This window comes from Zosterops lateralis, assembly GCF_965231275.1.
Source record: "Zosterops lateralis genome assembly, chromosome: 9".
NCBI classification, from domain to species: Eukaryota; Metazoa; Chordata; class Aves; order Passeriformes; family Zosteropidae; genus Zosterops; species Zosterops lateralis.
Genome location: NC_139769.1, coordinates 30,010,157 through 30,028,178, shown reverse-complemented (window position 1 = coordinate 30,028,178; position 18,022 = coordinate 30,010,157). Strand labels below are relative to the sequence as shown.

At 40.6% G+C, this 18,022-nt stretch overlaps 1 protein-coding gene across 2 annotated transcripts in view; it reads right to left on the bottom strand.

Annotated features, from left to right (window-relative positions):
• The window catches only part of DNM3 (dynamin 3), a gene marked incomplete at both ends in the record, with an annotated part of 168,274 nt that overhangs the window by 44,806 nt on the left and 105,446 nt on the right, over window positions 1-18,022 (bottom strand). For both annotated transcript variants that reach the window (XM_083867687.1, XM_083867688.1), the window contains one exon: window positions 10,207-10,318. In XM_083867687.1, the coding sequence (XP_083723813.1) occupies window positions 10,207-10,318 (112 nt within the window). The remainder of the gene's footprint in view (window positions 1-10,206; window positions 10,319-18,022) is intronic.

The following is an 18,022-nucleotide window of genomic DNA, read 5'->3' as shown; positions in this document are numbered from 1 at the left end:
AAAGCTAAGCTAAGCAGAGCTAAGATCAGTTCTTAGGAGAGCTAAGCACAATCTCACTCACACTACTTCTGAGAATTTGCTGTCTGAATCAGCCAGATAACCTTTAATAACTATAATTTAGAAATATGGTACAGCAGTTGTTTCCAGACCGTCGTCATGAACAACTACATATTTGTACACAGTGCCAGCAAAACACAGCTAGGGACAGCTGGCCTGTGACTGGAAAGGCTTGTGTTCACTACAAGAAGGTTCCTGCTTCTACTGGAAGAATATCTAGATCTGAAAATCAAACAGTATTAAACCAAACTACAGCTGAACATAAAATTACATTGCACAAGACTAATTCTCCTCATGGACTTTATCCTCCATGCTCTGGGTTAGTTTCTTTGCTTGATTTCCATAAATGCCCTTAGGTTTGCTGCCATTCAGTTTAGAAACCCCAAATGTTGAACAGATGAAGATAATACTGTGCAGCAAATGCAACCAGAAAGTTTGAATATCTGCTGCTAAAGGGTCTGATAGAGGCCTGACACTGTGTGTTACAGCTCTTGGGTAATTTTGTACCCACCCACCAATGAGCTTCTACCTACCTCAATAATGTGACCTGTTATCTGAATTCAGTAGCACATGCAATGGTACACGATTCTCTCTTTTAATTATAAATAACTGCTCATAGAAAAGGAAGAGCAGAGGTTGAGTTTCAAAGAGAAAAATATAAAGGAAACAGAGTGAGATCATTTGTTTCTCTGCTGCAGGAACAGGGGCTTCAGGAACAAAGGTATGAAAATCACCAAAAAACTGCATTGACCAGACACCTCAACATACCCTAAGACAGCTCTTCCTAGTGAAATTGCCATTCTCCAAAAGTGCCACACTTGATATATCATAGGTGTCATACACCAAACAGAGAAGAACAGGAAAGACATCAGTCAAAGGCCACAATGGAGCTGGGAAACGGGAGCTGAGGAGTGACCACAGAACAGGAACACATGACATCATGGAAGGAGAGTTACATAACTAAAGAATGCAGCTCCAGAATGGAGGATTTTACACCCATAATATGGGCCTTGATACTGACTCAGCACATGGAAAGTAATTATAGACCTTTCTCCACACAAAAGGTAGGTAGAGAAGGTTAAAGAAATCCAGGATGAACTATGTCTCAGGGTAGGCATTGCATATCTTCATTTTAGTCCAAAACAGAGTCAGGGAAAGCAAGATTCAGTTTCTCCTGATCATCTTGTTTTCCCTTCTAGATGAGAAAAAAGGAGTATGTGGCTGTTCACCAACTGCCCTCCACCCTCATGCCAATGATGACATTTTCTGTTACACTGTACATGCTATGGAAGAATGAGCCTGGTGACATTTTTGGGAGAAAAAAAATCAAATTTTTATTTACTCCTAATTACTCTTCAGCTTTTGTGCAATTACTGACTTGGAAGACAAGGAAGATATTTTAGGATTGTCCCAAATCCTTGTGATAGTTGTTTCCCTTCTGTTCAGTCCCACGCAGAGGTGATCCCATATGCTAAAGAAGCAACCTGCCCTTCTTGACTACAACTATTCCAAGATCTGTAGCCCCAGGGACTCCAGCTGGGATTCCAGCTGCAGGTATCAGCCTGGGCTCCAAAGGACCTTTGTAGCTGAGATTGGTGCAGCACAGCCCAGAAGCACCTTCCTCTCTTCCAGCCAACTTTTAGTGCTCATTGACCAGGTCTGGGAAAGCACCCTCAGAGTCCGGCACTCCTCACTGCCTTCCCCACGGCAAACCTCACTGAATGTCCAGAATGGGAGTAACATTCATGTTCCATGACCTGAAACTTCACAGTCAGAGAGCTTTCACCTTTCTGCAGAGTTTCATCAAAATCCCTCGTCAGAGTGGAAGTGGTGCAAAAACTAGCTGCCCCATAAAAACCAAAGAATTTAAAAATATTTTCAGTATGCAGATGCCTTGCCAAAAGCACAGTAAAGAGCCCACCATGAATACATAACAGAAATAAAAAATGTTTGCTCATTTCTAAATTTCCTGGAGTTTGCTTAATGTCAGCAGCCCCAGTTAAGAGCAGGAACATAAAACCCTGTGACAGCGATTGAACCCCCAAACTCGATGGGCAGCTTTGCTGAGACTGGGTTTGGAATCATTCAGAACATCAGCCTGCACCTTATTACGTTCACTGCAACTGATGCAATCCTGTGAATCTCTTCTCCCCTGGACATTTTTAACTCTCTCGACAGCGGTTATTTTACTCTTACAGGAATATGAACCAGGGCTGCTCTGTTTCTTCGGGGACATTTGGGGAACAAGATTTCGCCTAGTTTTTGTTGGAAGCAGTAAATATTTAGGAGAAGCAGAAGATAGCTTTCATCTGAAACATGTTTTCACATCCTTGGAACAGTGAGGCAGTGATAAAGGGACTGGAAAAGAGCCTGCCATTTCCTTTCCTCCCTGGCTCTTGGACTGCTTTTGACCCAGCGTGTGTGCGTATGCACTCTCACCCCCTCAGGCCGCTCTTTTACACCGGGACTTCCTTGTAAAATCCAACTCATCTGTTCAAAGCAATGACTGAAACACTGTCTATAAAATTATGGCATTTTTCCACTTGAAAAAAAAGAAATAAATTAACACTTCATTTAAAAGTTATTTTTAAACCTAGTTGGCTTGAAGCCACCTTTAGTCACAACTGAAGTGAATTCTTCTTTTCCTAGAATTCAATGCCTTCCTTTTCTAAAACATACTAGTTAAAAAAAGTAACCTCAGTAAATGCAAAATTTACACTTTTGACTACACTGTTTTGCCCTCTGACATATCAGCAGTTTGGTTGTCAACAAATCCAAACAAGTCTTTACTTCTTCTCCTTTAGAGACTTATCCCGAGCAGGGACTTGAGCAGCTCCAGAGCAGAACCACTCACCTCCAGTCTCAATCTGGCCGGGGCACTTGCAGAGCATCACCACGGCCAGGAATAGAGTTATGTCTGGGAGGGAACTGAAACCCCTTCAGAAACATGGCCAGACTTGAAAAGAAAGCACCAGAGCTTTATTCCAGTGCAAGACACCTCTGGCTTCTGGCACTGCACCTGCATTTACATGGAAGAGCCAAGCATGGAACACATGAACTGAGAGCGCTGTTGGCATATAAGCAGGGAGAATGAGGATCCTGACTTCACTATATTCCATTTTCCAGGACTGTCTCAAGAGACAGGAGGACATCTGGACTCCTTAATGAAGTAGCTGATCTGGAATCTGAGTTTAGTAACACTAACTCCCCTTTAAATTTATTTTTTTTAATGGGGAGAGAAAAGAAAGACTTCAATTTAAGCCATTAATATGTCACCAAAAAGTATTTGAAGGACCAACAGGCAAACTGATCTGACAAAAAGAGTATTTTCCTTCTCTTTTCAGGGGGATTCTGCTTTTCCTAAGAAAATTCAAACTAAATTACATTGATTTTATATTCAGTGACTGTTTGTATGTGCAGCATTACTTGCACTGTGACATAGACTTCAGTCCTACACATTCTGTAAAGGGGATCAGCAAGCACAGCAATGCAAAATAATTAGAAGGCAAGAAATTTATAGTCATGATCTGTAAAAAGTAATTTTAAGAGATTTTGGCTTTCCAAGTCAAAGCTTCTTAAGTCTGAGCTCAGCATTTAACAGTTTGGTACTTTGAATCAAGTAGAAATTATTGGCTAACTCGGGGCTTAATGATGACAAAGAAAGGTGGCTTTTTAAATTAAAAAGTGGTACTTTAAGGTTTTGAGATTTTTCTCTTGAGTGGCCAGGAATTTCATAAGGACCCAGCATGTATCTACTCTTTTAACCCAACAATGTTAGAAGCACATGGAGGTGAACTGGGAGAAAGGTTCAGGTTTTGATATTGTTTTCAAACAGCAGCGTCTGTAGGACTGTTTCAAGGGGATTTGTTTTTTAAATGGGTGTAAAGAAGATGCACAGAGTAAGCAGCAAATCCACAGTGGTGGGTTAAGACAGTCAGAAGCTCTCAGCTTCTCTGTCTTCAGCAGCTGGGCTGAAGCTACAGAGCTCTGCACCGCTCTGGACAATTCTGCACTCATTCCCCATGCAAGGCTGTGGAGTTCAGTGTTAATATTAGCAAAATGCAGCTTGCCAACATGTGCTTGCTGAATGAGGTAGGTCTCTATTACCTCATTCTACACGACCCTTTTACAGATTTTATCCAACAAAGCTTCTGAAGATATATTTATCTTTAACCATGTGAGAAATCTCACTTACAGTAATGATTGTGCAATGATAAAAAGTAAAAATAAAAATGATTAGTAGTCCACTGACGATTATAAACCCTCTTCACTGCCCTTCCTCCTCCTTTTTCTTATGGACTCATTACTCCAATGTTTATTTTTACTTTTGTAAGTCCAAGAGTGCAAAGCTAAAGGCAGAGGTATAAAGCAGCCACAGTCTGAATGGATGGGTGAGTACAGGATGCAGTGTATGAACACCACACTGGGCAGGCTGGAGGAAGGTTACAGCTCTGGTAGCAACCCAGGAAAGCTGTGGCAGGACAGTAAGGAAGGATTATCCAGCTTTTCAGCATAAAGTTGCATTATAAGCTTTAAGACATTGTCATCATTCTCAACCTGCCATTCCTCTCTTCCCGCTGACCTCCTTTCAGAAACTCTCTAGTCACCTCTCAGGTTTATCCATGTCATTTTCCAACTCCACTAGGTACAGAAATCGCAAAAAACTGTGGGGTTTGAGCCTCTGCAGGCAGCTGCAGGTTGGTTCTATCTGTCCAGCTGGGATGATGTAATGTCCAGATTCCAGCAGGAATGATCTGTGTGAAGGAGAAGGGGGACACACAGATGACAAGACACGAATCCTTACACGGAACTGGGTCAAAGAGAAAGATCAGGATGGTTTCCTGGAGATTTCTTTTGGAGTTATCTTCTGGCTGGCAACCCAGGCCAGATGGAGAACACTTCTGAACACACAGCAAGAGCTGCTCTTGGCTCAGAGTGAAGGGAGAGTTAAGAGCTCTCAAATCCTCACATCTCACAGGCTTCTCCTCTCACTGCTCATGGGTATCCTGCCGAAATCTGTCAGCTGCTTCTGGTGCTGACCTCCCTGGGGTGCCCCACAGCTCCCAGTTCTGGAGAAGAGCTGGTGCATGCAACTCTTGACCTCCAGACTCGGTTTGTGCCAGCCTCAAGGGCTCAGTGGTGTCCCATCTATCCCCATTTCCCTTAACAGAGCACCTACAGTCTCATCTGAGATCAGAGCACCATCCACTGCAGCAGCAAAGCCTTAAGCCAGTATGTTGTAAAGAAACATTATAAACACTACCTTGACATTTTAGTGTACACAGTTAACATTTACATTTCACACCACCTCCTATGTAAAGTCCCTCTCTCCATGCCATCAATACACCAATTCTCTTAACCCTTCCCCACCCAACACTGAGAGCACCTTTTCTCAGGCAGGCCAACAAAACAGAATATTTTTGGTGCTTTTGAGCCCAGCCACTGTAGAGACAGGAGTGGTCAAAAACTGGCTAAAAATAAAAAAATTAGAAGCAGACAAAATTCCCCAACCTTCAAAACCTTTTAAACCCACCTGGGTCTTTCCCAAATACCCCAGAAAGCTTCCAGCTCACAAAGAGATGCTACAGGCAATATTCAAAGACTACTTTCAACATTTGCTGTGAAGCATCTTCTGATGCTCCAGATTCATGTTCCTAAGGGTTAATATATCAAAACAGGTAAGGGGGGGGAAGGGGAAGAAGTCACAAAAGCTTTATAACTCCTTTCCAAGGTACGACAAACTCTCTCTGCATCTTATTCCAAAGTGTGAGATGTCTAACTTCCATTCTTAAGCTCAGTAAAAATGGCATTAAAAAGCCCTAACCCTGGGAACTGCATGATTATTCGTTTATCAGATCAACATCAGCAAAACTGTCTTTTTATGTGCTGCTTACTTTAAAAAAAAAAAAAAAAAAAAAACAACCTACCACGCATATTTCAGTTCTCCCTCTCCACACCCCACACCCTTCTGCTGCTGTCCAGCTGGAACACATCAAGGGTCTAGAAGCCAAGTCAAATGTTGACCCCACCCTCCTCCATCCATTTTAAGGCACCTTCAAAGCCAGTACACTGATCTAGTTCAGCTTAGCCAACAACGCCAGCAAATCTGTTATTTAAGACTTTAGTGCTGGGTTTTTATAACTGCCCATTAATACAAGCTTTGATGTATGGTCAAAAAACCCAGCTGTAATGAGTTTCATCAGACTGTAGTAACCTTTCCTCAGAAGGTCTTTATTACTATACCTTCATAATCTTTGGACCCAATACTTTTATAGTATCATTCTTGTTGAACCTCCTTAAAAACAGCTCAGCAACACTTAACACTCTTTTCCCCAAAATTAAAACAAAGAGCCAGTAACAGTTTTGCTTGAAGACACTTTTGCACCCACATTTTTAATCACATTTTGCTGTTAAGAGCATGCAAGCAATAGCTGTTACAAAGCCTTTCAGACAGGATACAAAAGGATTTTGTAAAAGGACAAACAACTTACTTTGTTGCTCCCCTTTGCAGGATGCAGCATGGAAGAAAGAGGTGAAAAAAAGAAATATTAGTTATATTTATTTTACATGCATTCAGTCTAACTTGAACAGTTCTGGAAATGGTTCAAACCAAACGAGGATCTGACTCAGGGAACATTCAGTGAATCCTGTAGTTACACAGCTTCCAGGGGAACACAGGACATTAGCACAGGACTTCAATGTTTAGCAGAGCTGCTTTCCTCACTACACAAACATTCTGATCCTGCTTTCGCTTCCTTCAGGGGAAATCAGGAGCAGCTCCTGGGAAGTCAGAGGATACAAGTACAAGGGAGAAGAAAACGAGGCCTGAAGTGATCTAGGGATGGGATGGCAGCCAGAGAGATTTTTGTGTGTTGGTAGCACTGAACTTCCAGTACGCAAAGCAACTCACTAAACACCTCTGCTGTGCCTTCCACGACAGCCATTCCCTACAACTGCCAGCAAATGGAAAGTTTCAAAATTCAAAGCATTTTAAAAAGCAAATATTGAATTTTTAGATTAGTAATAAAAATAAGGAGGAAATGGCATGGGGGGGGGGGCTGGGGGGGGAGGAATGGGCGGTGCTAACAAGGTAAAGTGTGCAGAGCAGGTTACGACAAACATCTGGGCTATTATTTTGGTTTAATTGTGAGTTTTGCCATGAGCTGGCATGAACACTGTATATTATACAGTGGGAAGCCAGCCAAAATAAGCACCAGCCTACACCAGTTGAGAAATACAGTCTGGAATGGTTAGTCACAACATTGTAGTCATTTTTTAACAAAAAAAAAAAAAGGAGAGTTTTGGATGTATTGGTCCAGAAAGACAGCAGTAAAGTCAGCTGGTAAATGGATATCCCATTTCAAAGTGAATTTGCCACAGGATGATTTATATCAAGCAAGCTGACTTGCATATCGGTTGGAAAAATAAAAACACTGATTCATTGCTATCTGGGTGGCTGTCAAAGTCACGGCCTGACAAAGGCAAATGGATTGCGGGAAAGAGGTGACTTGGCAAACTGCAAAAATTCAGGGGCTCGCAGAGCAACGCTGAGGGCTGATCAGAGCTAATTCATGGGACAGTGAATATGGGAACATAGTCACTCTCTGCATCCACATGGGCAGAGGGACAGGGAAGACAAGCAAAATGAAGCAAGGAAATGGAGGAAGGGGGTGATATATAACCTTTAAATATTAATGAGATTTGCTTAAGCAAAAAGAAAGATTATAAATCTAGGACCTTGGACTTTAGCTTACAGGATTAAATGACAGCAGAGACTCCATGTTAGTGGCAGCAAGTACTGAGGCCCATTACCACTGTAATCAAACAACTGTATGTAGCACTACTGAAAAAAATCAACAGAAAAATGAATATTCTTACTTGGGAGATTTGCCCTTGGTGAGAATTCAGAACCCATCTCTTTAATCAGTGCCAGATCCCTACTTTACCTTTAGTGTTCCTTTCTAAGCAGCAATTCTTCTACTGCTGGTGCCAAAGCCCTGGATACTGAGTTCCCAGCTGTGCCCCAGAGGTAAAAGAGAGCACGAAGTTTGGTCTGGGAAGGGGCTAAGGCACCTCTTTGCCTTTTTAACTCTGAGATCATAAAGTTGGGGGGAAGCACTGAAGTGAACTCAAGTTGCTGCCATTTCCTGGCAGTCCCTCCTACTTAAAAACATGGTCTCTGAATCTTTGATGGAGAATAAAAGACTGAGGGAAGTCTCTAAAACTATTTTATACTGTCAGAGGTAGGTGTGAGACTGAGGAGCATGCACAGGATTTTCATGAAATGCTGCTCATTTTTATTTAGGATGCACTGGATCTTCTACAGTACCTGGAGCCTTGGAGATTTTACTTTGCAAAATTCCAAACTCTTAAGAGTGGACTCATGGTCCACATGTTAACCCCTGGTCCTTTAGGAATAAAGTTTTGGAGGTCTGGAGTAGCACAGAGCATCTTTCCTGAACAGCTTGATAAACTACTGGGCAAATTTCAAACTACAGGCATTTGGAACAATAATATTTACTCTTTTTATAATGTAAAGATAATTCCGGCCCAAAGGAGAACTGTATTTTGATTCCCTTCTATTTCTTTCAAGGAAGTCTCTCATCTTGCATCTAAGACTCCTTTGACAGACCAACTTTAAACAAAACCAAGAACTTTTTGTAAACATATTTTGAATACCAATTATTTTTAGGGGGAAGGGAGAGACAGGAAGACAGAAGAGAAGTTCAGCAACCCAACTAGTCTGTCTTGTTTAAGGATAAAGTACCATATATATCAATATGATAAAACCATCACAGAATACAAGATTAAAGCACAGGCTTTTGTGAAATCATCATTAAAAACCTAAGCAAGAAAAAAACAAAGCAATATGGTATATTGGTCCAAGTAATTAATTAGGTAACCTCTCATAACAAGTCCTCATTAAGTGGCTTCTGATATTCTTAGGTAGGAACAGATCTACTGGAACAGGCAACATACCAAAAAAATCACCAACACTGTTTTACTTTTTAAAGGTAAAGTCTCAGATACCTGGTAGGTCTCCTGCTAAATGCATATTTGCACTATTCTCTAAAAATCATCATTACCATCGTCACTGTTTATTTCTATAGTAACTGGAGACTCCAGCACTACAAGAATTTCTTATTTATCTTTTTATGGTAGTCTTGAAACTTTGTATGAAGAGAAGAAGCTGAGCTTGTCTGCATGAATAGCTCCTAAAGCAGATGCAAGACAGAATTGTACTGGAAGCCATGCAGGCACCACAACCATAAGAGAAAAAAAAGATGAAGGTAGAAGAGAGCACAAGACCCTGGACTCAAGGAACCTGGAAAACAATCAGGAAAAAGAGCAAACTGATCAGAATCAAAGCATCATTTCTCAGAGCAGATCTTCCACCAAAGGCATCCAGCACTTACTGCAGAAAGGTGAGCTGTGCATTACAGAAACTTTCAAAGGCTCAAATGCCAGGTATTTCTGCTAGTCAGCCTTCTCTTTGGATACATCTCCTCAAACCTTCACTTCAAGTAAAATATCAAGATATCTAGGTCCAAAAATATTAAATAGTAGCTGGACATATTCTGTTTCCCAACTTCCTGTCATTTCTAGTAAATTAATAGAGGCTTTTTTATTGTATCCTGTTCAATTTGCTCCACATGATGATTAGCTGAGTAAAACTGCCTTTGGAAAGCTTTAGCATGTGTTTCATACACAAAAAAATGATGCAGTGAATAAGTAAAATAAATATACATGATTGCCTGGAATGCTTCTGTCAGTTCTGTAATGCAGAGCTTGAGGGAATAAACTCTTCAAAGCACATCTTTACCTTAGAGCACATTAACAGAAACAATGAAGCTCAGGAAACCCCAAATTGCTCAATGCTTTTACTACACGGATCCAATGAGAAACATGTTGGAAGGTTTGGTTTGTGGTTGGTTGGTTTTTTTTTTTACTTTGAGGTTTGACGCACAAATTGGTCTTAAAATATTTCACTTTGAATATTTTAGAATTACCACAGACTCATACAATGAAAAGGCTGCTCTTTCTTGAGATATCTGCAGACACTGTGTTTTCCCAGATGATACAGTTAGTTGTTTTTTTTTTTTACTCAAACAGAGCAGCTACTGGCAAACCAGTGAGCTTTTAACTTACTGAGGATTTATCAGGATAGACACCGGCTCGTAGCAGAGATGCCTTCCAGCTATCCACCTCCTCTTGGGAGTCACAGGCTAGCTCAAGGAAACGGTAATCCTTGTAAACATTCCTAGAACAAAGAGCACCACATTGTAAAACTAGCATTTTACTACTCTCTACCATGCACACAGCATTTTAAATTAAAAATCCTTTGGGATCAGAAATTACTTGGTAATTGTTTTGGACAACAGACTTTATGGGACAGGTGCTTGTTTAATAATTACATGGAGTACTTAAAAATATCTTCAAACGTTATAGCACAGCTCTGGAAATAATAATCAGCTAAAAGCACCGTGAAACTACTTAAAATCAATTTTCCTGCTTTTGCTAAAACAGAGCACTTTTAGGGAAAAAAAGGGCATTGTGATGAAGGGGACAAACATGTACAACGTGCCAACATAACAGCACAGCTTGTGACAGTTTGCTGCTGTAACCAATAAATACCAAAATCATCACTGATGCAACTTCTTCCTGTGTTAAGTCCTTTCAGTCCATTTTATACCCTTTTTAATTTTTAGACATCATCAGTTAAAGCAGAAAAAACCCAACAATGATAATCAAGGTATTTTTAAACAAACAAAACAAACCTCTGATATCTCTCATCAGAGTAAGAAAACTGAGACATGTTTAAATAAAACCTCTTACAGGTAGTTCACATAATGAGATAAATCCAGGGCATCACTTAAAGGAAGAAAAGAGAAAGGAGGAAAAATACATCTGAAAGAAGGTGGTACTTGTAAATTCTTCAATAAACAGAACAGATTTTCCCATTATGGTTTAGCCATTAGTTTCTGAATTTCAATTCTATACATAGACTAGATCACTGTACATTTGTCAACTAACAAGGGTTTTTAGAAAAGGCCAGGGCTTAGCTGAAAAGGGTTAGGAAACCTCATTTTTGCTAGATCTTAACAATTACACAAGGATCAGTCCTCCATCCCAACCAGATTGTTTTCTTCCCTTAGCACGCTGTGGAGGAGAGGGGCTGCTGGAGATTTCTTTACTCTCAGTGACAAGGGGCCCTTTGGTTTCATTGTGCAACTACAGAGGTCATTTCTCCCACATATTTTGAGGGAAAAAAAACCTGAATTCACTATAGAACAAGGAAATAAAGCTATTACTGTCACTGCCTAGACATATTTCTTTAGCATTCAGGGACTGGTGGGATTTCACCTCCACACTGCTGGAACACAACTGACTTGATGTAATTCCCACTCACAGAAGGGATTCTCTCTTAACCAACAATGTCACCAGGCAGCTCACAGCCTCAGGAAACAGGTTAAAAAAAGGTAAAAAAAGTGTAGTTGAACCAAGCATGAAGCAGCCATGACACAAAATCATTAAACTATCACCTATGAAACCACAGCACAGCAACCAGAGCACAGCCACTCTGAAGAGAGCAAAATGAGGTGTTTTTTAGCAGGCTCATAGGTTGAATTCAAAACTGCAAAGAATAAAGGACACACTCATATTTATTTCTTTACCTTGGTGACTCAATTCTCACGAAATTCAAAGGCTAAATCTGAGCACACAGCACCAGGCTTGCACTACTCCCTTCAAAAACCCAGACCAGAGGTGCCACGAGGGCATTTCCTTCCCACAGAAACCAGCCCCAAAGGTCACAGAGGGACCAACAGGCCTGATCCCACAGTTTAGCCAAAGCCACTGAAGCTCTGTGGATTCTTTCCTTGATTGAAAAATTTAAAATTAATCCTTTTTCTTCCCTGACTCCAAAAGTACTAATCCTGTCTCAAGGCAAATAATAGCCTGGATGATCTTATCAGATGCTGTTACCTTAAATAGAGCAAAACCTTCAATTTTATTCAATTTGCAATATTGTGGAACTCCAAGTCAACATTTACTGAACAAAACAAAGAAGTCAATTTAAAAAAAAAAAAAAAAAAAAAAAAAAGAGAGAGAGAGAGAGAGAGAGAGAGAGAGAGAGAGAGAGAGAGAGAAGCATAATGAAATTGCCAGAGGGAAAAAAAAGCTTTAATTTATTGTCAGGAGAAACTTTTACTGAGATAAGCTTTTCTGGCTAAGATAACGAAGCAACTATAACTCTGAAGAAATGGCAAGCTGAAATAGTAAAAGGGTACTCTCAGCAAAGATGACTAAAAATAACAATAGTGCAAATAAAGGCTGTAAAACATAGTGATAGGGAAGTTCCAAAAACACTTATCTGCGAGAGCAAAACAACATGACACCAGCTTGTGAAAACATTTTTTCAGGCCTGTCATGTTATATATTACACTTTTTGGCATTTTGTGGCTTGCTCCAAGCAGCGTGGTTGTGTGAGCAGGGATTTCAGCCAAGCGCTCAGACCACGTGGGAGCTGACAGTCCTGCATGCTGTCCCCGGGTCAGGATTCCCCTGGGGCTGGGGACACCTCACTGCCCAGCAGCTGATGTCCCCAGATCTCCCAGGCCTTTCTTTCCCTCTGCAGGATCTGAGAGCTCTTTTTTAGTGCAGCTCATTCTACCCCACAGCCACTGCCAAAGGCACAGCACGTGTGAGGAACTGAAGGCTGCACATCCTGAGTGCTCCCAGGAATGTCATAGCAGGGCAGGTAAGGGGATGCTTGTCTCCCCAGATGGCCTCCTTGCTGCTGGACTGCCCCTGCCTGTCTTTCTCTCAGAAAGGCTGACAAGTATAGGAACTTTCCAAAGGAAAAAAGAGACAAAGTAGTTTCTTTCAGTAACTTCTGAAAAGAGTGTGTCCTTTTCCTCTTACCAGTGGAATCTTACAAAAACATATTAACATGTTTTACTCATTAGGAATCCACTGGCATCTCATGGAAAGCTGTAAAAACGTTCTTGAAAACAATTCAGATTTTCTGGTTCTTTTCTCTCTTCCACTTCTTAAAATTGCTGAAGACATCAGCACAGCAACAGTTACTACTCAAACCTCACCTACGTTCTCCATATGGAATACTGTGAAGTCATGTTCGCATTGTCATCTCTATAGCAGCTAAATGGGATGTTAGACATCAAAGACTATGACAGAATGAAGAATACCAGGAAAGATGAACTCTAAACAATACCCATCTTGTTGATATTCAGGCATCTTGTCAACCTAAGGGACTGCAGAAACAAGACAGATACAGAAAATAGGAACATACCTAAAAGTACCATTTGGAAATAGTATTTCCCTCAAACATTTAACATTTCTTAAACGTTAACACATAAATGAGGAAACTGCAAAGCTGTATGCATCTACCACATCTAACTACTCCACTTCCTCCTGGAGTTTCATCACTGTGAAGTACTATCACGCATAATACATGAAAATATAACTATAGTGGCATTACTGGAAATGAACATAATACTAACAATACTGTCTTTTTTTCCCAGAGTGAAAAATACAAAAGGCTACCATTTGTTATCTGCAGATTTTATTATACTCTAGATAAATAAACCTCAACTTGGAACTGCATTTCCACTAAAAATACAACACAACTGCTCATGAGGATGAACAGCCAATTGGGCTAAAAGCATCACTTCCAGTTCTGGAAAGGTTCCACACTTGGGACATGCCTTCTCTAGGCCAGTCCCATCACAGCAGCCACCCAGCTTACCCTACAACTTCTTCACTTTATTTTTACCTTGATTTCTTAATTCCTTTCCCCTGTATATTTCAGGGCCTAATACAGAAATGTCCACAGGTGTTTCTTTAACTCCTCCCACCATAAAAGAATCCTAACAGGACTGGATTAAGGTGTTTGAAAACGCCCAAGAGAAAAGTGAGAAATGCCAGATAAGTTTGAAGAGTGACCCAGCTGTGAGTTACTGAGATTTCCCTTCTACTCACCCTGAAGCCTGAGCTGTCAGCACTGCCTAGGGAAGGCTTGACTGCCTATAAACCAAATCTCTGCAGTCCAGGACCAGAGAGTGAATACCACACCTGGAAATCACCCAGAAAGAACAGCCCTTGCAACATCAGTGGGTTTCCCTCCAGGGTGACTGCACATCACTCCGCTGCTGCACATCAAGATGGACTGTAGCTCTTGTAATTTCTTAATTCTAAGAGAATATTTATCTCCAGCAAACCTAGAAAATTTTGAAGGGCAACCACTGCAGGCACATTACAAACCCAGTTAGCATGTGTGCATATATATTAATGCATACTCACATATAACCATGTGCATGGAGAGCTTTTAGGCTGAGTTGGATCTGGATCCACTAGACAAAGTTGTACTGGATATGCATGAAATTTCTTTTTATAGAGAGGAAATACAAACCAAGATGAATTAAAAATGCATTTATTCTTGCCAGTGTGGGAGGAGACAGAACAACCATTACACAGCAAGCATACTAGTGACACTTTTTAGAATTGGGCCTATAAACTACTTGAACCCCCTAAAGAACACAAACCCATATTTAGCTTCAGCAGTCACACTGACACAAGTGAAGCTACTCACAGACTGAGAGATAGAGGAATATCTTCTTTTACAGAGATTTCAAAGCGATTTTTTGTAAACATTTTGTCTCTATTAGAATGGAAGCAGAATCGAACATTAGATGTCTAGAACTAAATGCAAATTGGTTCCATTTTATTTCATGAAAAACACAAACCCACAAATTCTTAGGTATTTCTTACTTGATTGAAATTGAAAACATACAGAATATGAGTTTAATGAATAAGTCACCTAAATGACCTAAAATGTAAAGGGGAGAAAATAACAGAATCCAGACACTCTAGCTTTGGGAAAGGTAATCGTGGATGAAATTGTATGTTCTCTATCTATTTAACCTGCAGCTCCACAGTGCACACTCTGCTTATTCAAATTCAGTCTTACTCTGTGATTTTGGACATCTGTAATTGCACAATGGCTGGTCTGAGCATATGCACTTTTGTTTTTCCCCCCAAATAAGAAAGCTCCACCAGAAGCCCTGCAAATCATATATTTTGGAGAAACAAAAATGGCCATCTGCTCTGAGTTAACAGCAATGACTAACATTTTCTATCAAGGCATACCATTTCAGATCACTCCAATGTGAATGCTAATTAAAATTAATTACACATGGCTCTGAAGATTCTTTTTTTTTTTTTTCTAATATCCAGAAAAGCCAAGGAGACAATCTCTGAGACAATGTCCTGAAATAATAACACTTTGAGATTTTGCCACCTACATCATGTGAGTGCTCTCCCAAAAGCATACAGATCTTTTCAAGTCCACACGCCCAAAACACACACACAAACCCCCGTAACTTGAAGGTGCAAATGAACAAAAGATATAGGCTGCTCAGTATATAGGCCAGCCATGGCAATGAAGTATCTCAAGTCCTATATGTAACCCAGAACAGAAATGCAGCCAAAACTAACACCACACAGGCCAAAATCCACAGTAGTAACAGTGACTGCCACTAAAATATTCCATAAGTCCCTGGAGGAGAGAGTTCGATGCCTTTGGCGGTGAGGGATGGAAGCCTGGTTTGGAATCTGCCTCGGGGCCACACACGCATAAAAGCTGCCCCCAGCTGTCAATACCTGCACCACACTCTCTCCTCTTATTTGTCATGCAAAAAATATTTGTCAATAGTGACAAAAAAGAATATATTCCAGAAAAAAACCACCTTTTTCTTTTTTTCTCTCTTTATTTTTAATAAGGGAAAACAGTTGGCAATTCCTTGCATTTGTTTATTTTTCCTGTTCTTAAATATTGTACTCTCCAACATTTTAGGAGTTTGTTTAGAAATGTTAGCAGCTTTTTTTTTGGATGAAATTTGTAGGGCTTTTTAATTAAACAGATTCTCTCTCTTCCATTTCGAACAGAGAGGGCTCTGAATAGCTTACAGTCCAGCTCTTCCTGAGGCTTAGCTTTCTGAGTAATTCAAAAACAGTAACTAAACATACATCTCATTTCAGGCTTTCTCCTTTAGCCTGGCTTCTATCCAACACCTCCTCTGACCCGGTCTCCTTTCACTGGTTCCCTTTATTTTGGCTCTTGCCCAATTTCCCTTATATATGGATAGCAGTTAACCAGTTGCTGCCCATGGCCAGAAATTCAGTACTCAAAGCTCTAGTACATTTGGAGTCCCAGAAACAACTTGTTCTCCATCCCCTCCTAGATCGACACACAGCCAACAAGATCTATCCAAAATATGCAGGGATACCTTTTCCTGAGTAGACACAGTGTAATTTCCTGGGTCCTACCAGACACCACAGCTCCCTGTGCAATATGATTCCTGACAGAGTGTACTCAGGAGTCAGTAGCTACAATTCCTCATCTGGCAGTTCTATTTTCAGTCCTATTGTGTGCCTTCAGAACAGCCTTTTGCTCGCTCTCCTCTGGACATTCATCTGTTTGTCAGATTAAAGATCTGTGTTTACAGACAGCTCTGGAGCAGGGATGGCAGATTCTGTCCCACTGCTTCATGATTACTGAGAGGCATTTTGCTCTCAGGAGCCCACTCTTGCAAAAGCAGAAGGAATAGTTTTGTGCTTTGCACTTGCTCCTCGCAGCCCTCTATTACACAGAACCACAGAGGTGAGGAAACCAATGCCATTACTCGTTTCATCTGGGTCCTGGTTGGGCAGGAAAGCAAAGGACAAGGAGAACTGGTGGCATCTTCCCCTGGAAGGAAGGCAGAATTTCACACACTGCTTCTGCTCCTTTGGCTCTGAGGAAAGGAATGAGTCTGAAGAGGAGCAGAGAAAGGCTGCTGATTAGGGACTCTTCATCAGGCAACCTTTCCTCACTCTGGGGTTGCTACTCTCAATATTGGTAGAGAAGGCTTGAAAATTCACCAACTTAACAAACACTTCAGCCTACTACCATTTATAACCTCCAAATCCTGTACTTAGTAGAATCCCTACTCCTATATGAGAATTCATCTCTCCAGAGTTGAAGAAGAGGTGGAAAGAAGCTTTTTCTCTGCTTCTAGCAATTGAAAACAGGTCATTTTACTCAGCATAATTTCTTTAATTAAAAGGGAAGTATTATATAAATGGAGTTGTAATACAGTAATACAACAATTTCTTGACCAGTAAATCAGGAAAAAAGTGAAATTACATTACTGCAAAGGCAAGAGATTACTTTAGAACAACAATCTGTCAAAATTGCATGCATTGATGCAAAACGTGCATCAACAGGGCAAGATCATGAGAACTAACAACTGCTTGTCCTTCTCGGGGGAGATGGAATGGTGGGACTTGCACAGATACTTAAGGGAGACACATTTAGACTACAGTTCTTGTCCCAGGCCACAATACTTGGGTAACAGAGAAAGCACCAATAAGTGAATAATTTTTACAAGAAATACATGGAGAATAAATCAAGTCTATGGAATTAAATCCTGTAAGGAAAGTAAATTTTCTGAGATGGACAGAATTTGTTTTCTTTGTTCTTGAGCTCTGAACAAGAGTCTTACAGCAATGAGAATACGACAGGTTCATCTGTTGAATGTAAGCTGAGATGCTGACAAAATCCTCCCTTCTCCGTCCTTAGCTCTGCCTAGAAAGTCAATCAGTGGCTACGTCTACAACACTTCACAGTAAGCTCTACAGCAGTACTGCATACATTCTTTCTTTTCCTATAGCATAATTATTTTTAAATACTCAATATATTTGATCTCTTTTTCCAGTCTAAAAAAACCCAGACATGCCACAAGTTTCCTGTGCAGAAGATGGTTAACACAAAATGGTATTCACTTGACAGCTTTAGGTTTAGGTACACACTGCTTGAACCCACAGCTCATCCTCAGTTGCTTAAAGGCAGGCTCGTGTAGCTGGACACAGACAAAAATGATCCAGGAATCATAGGGCACCCACT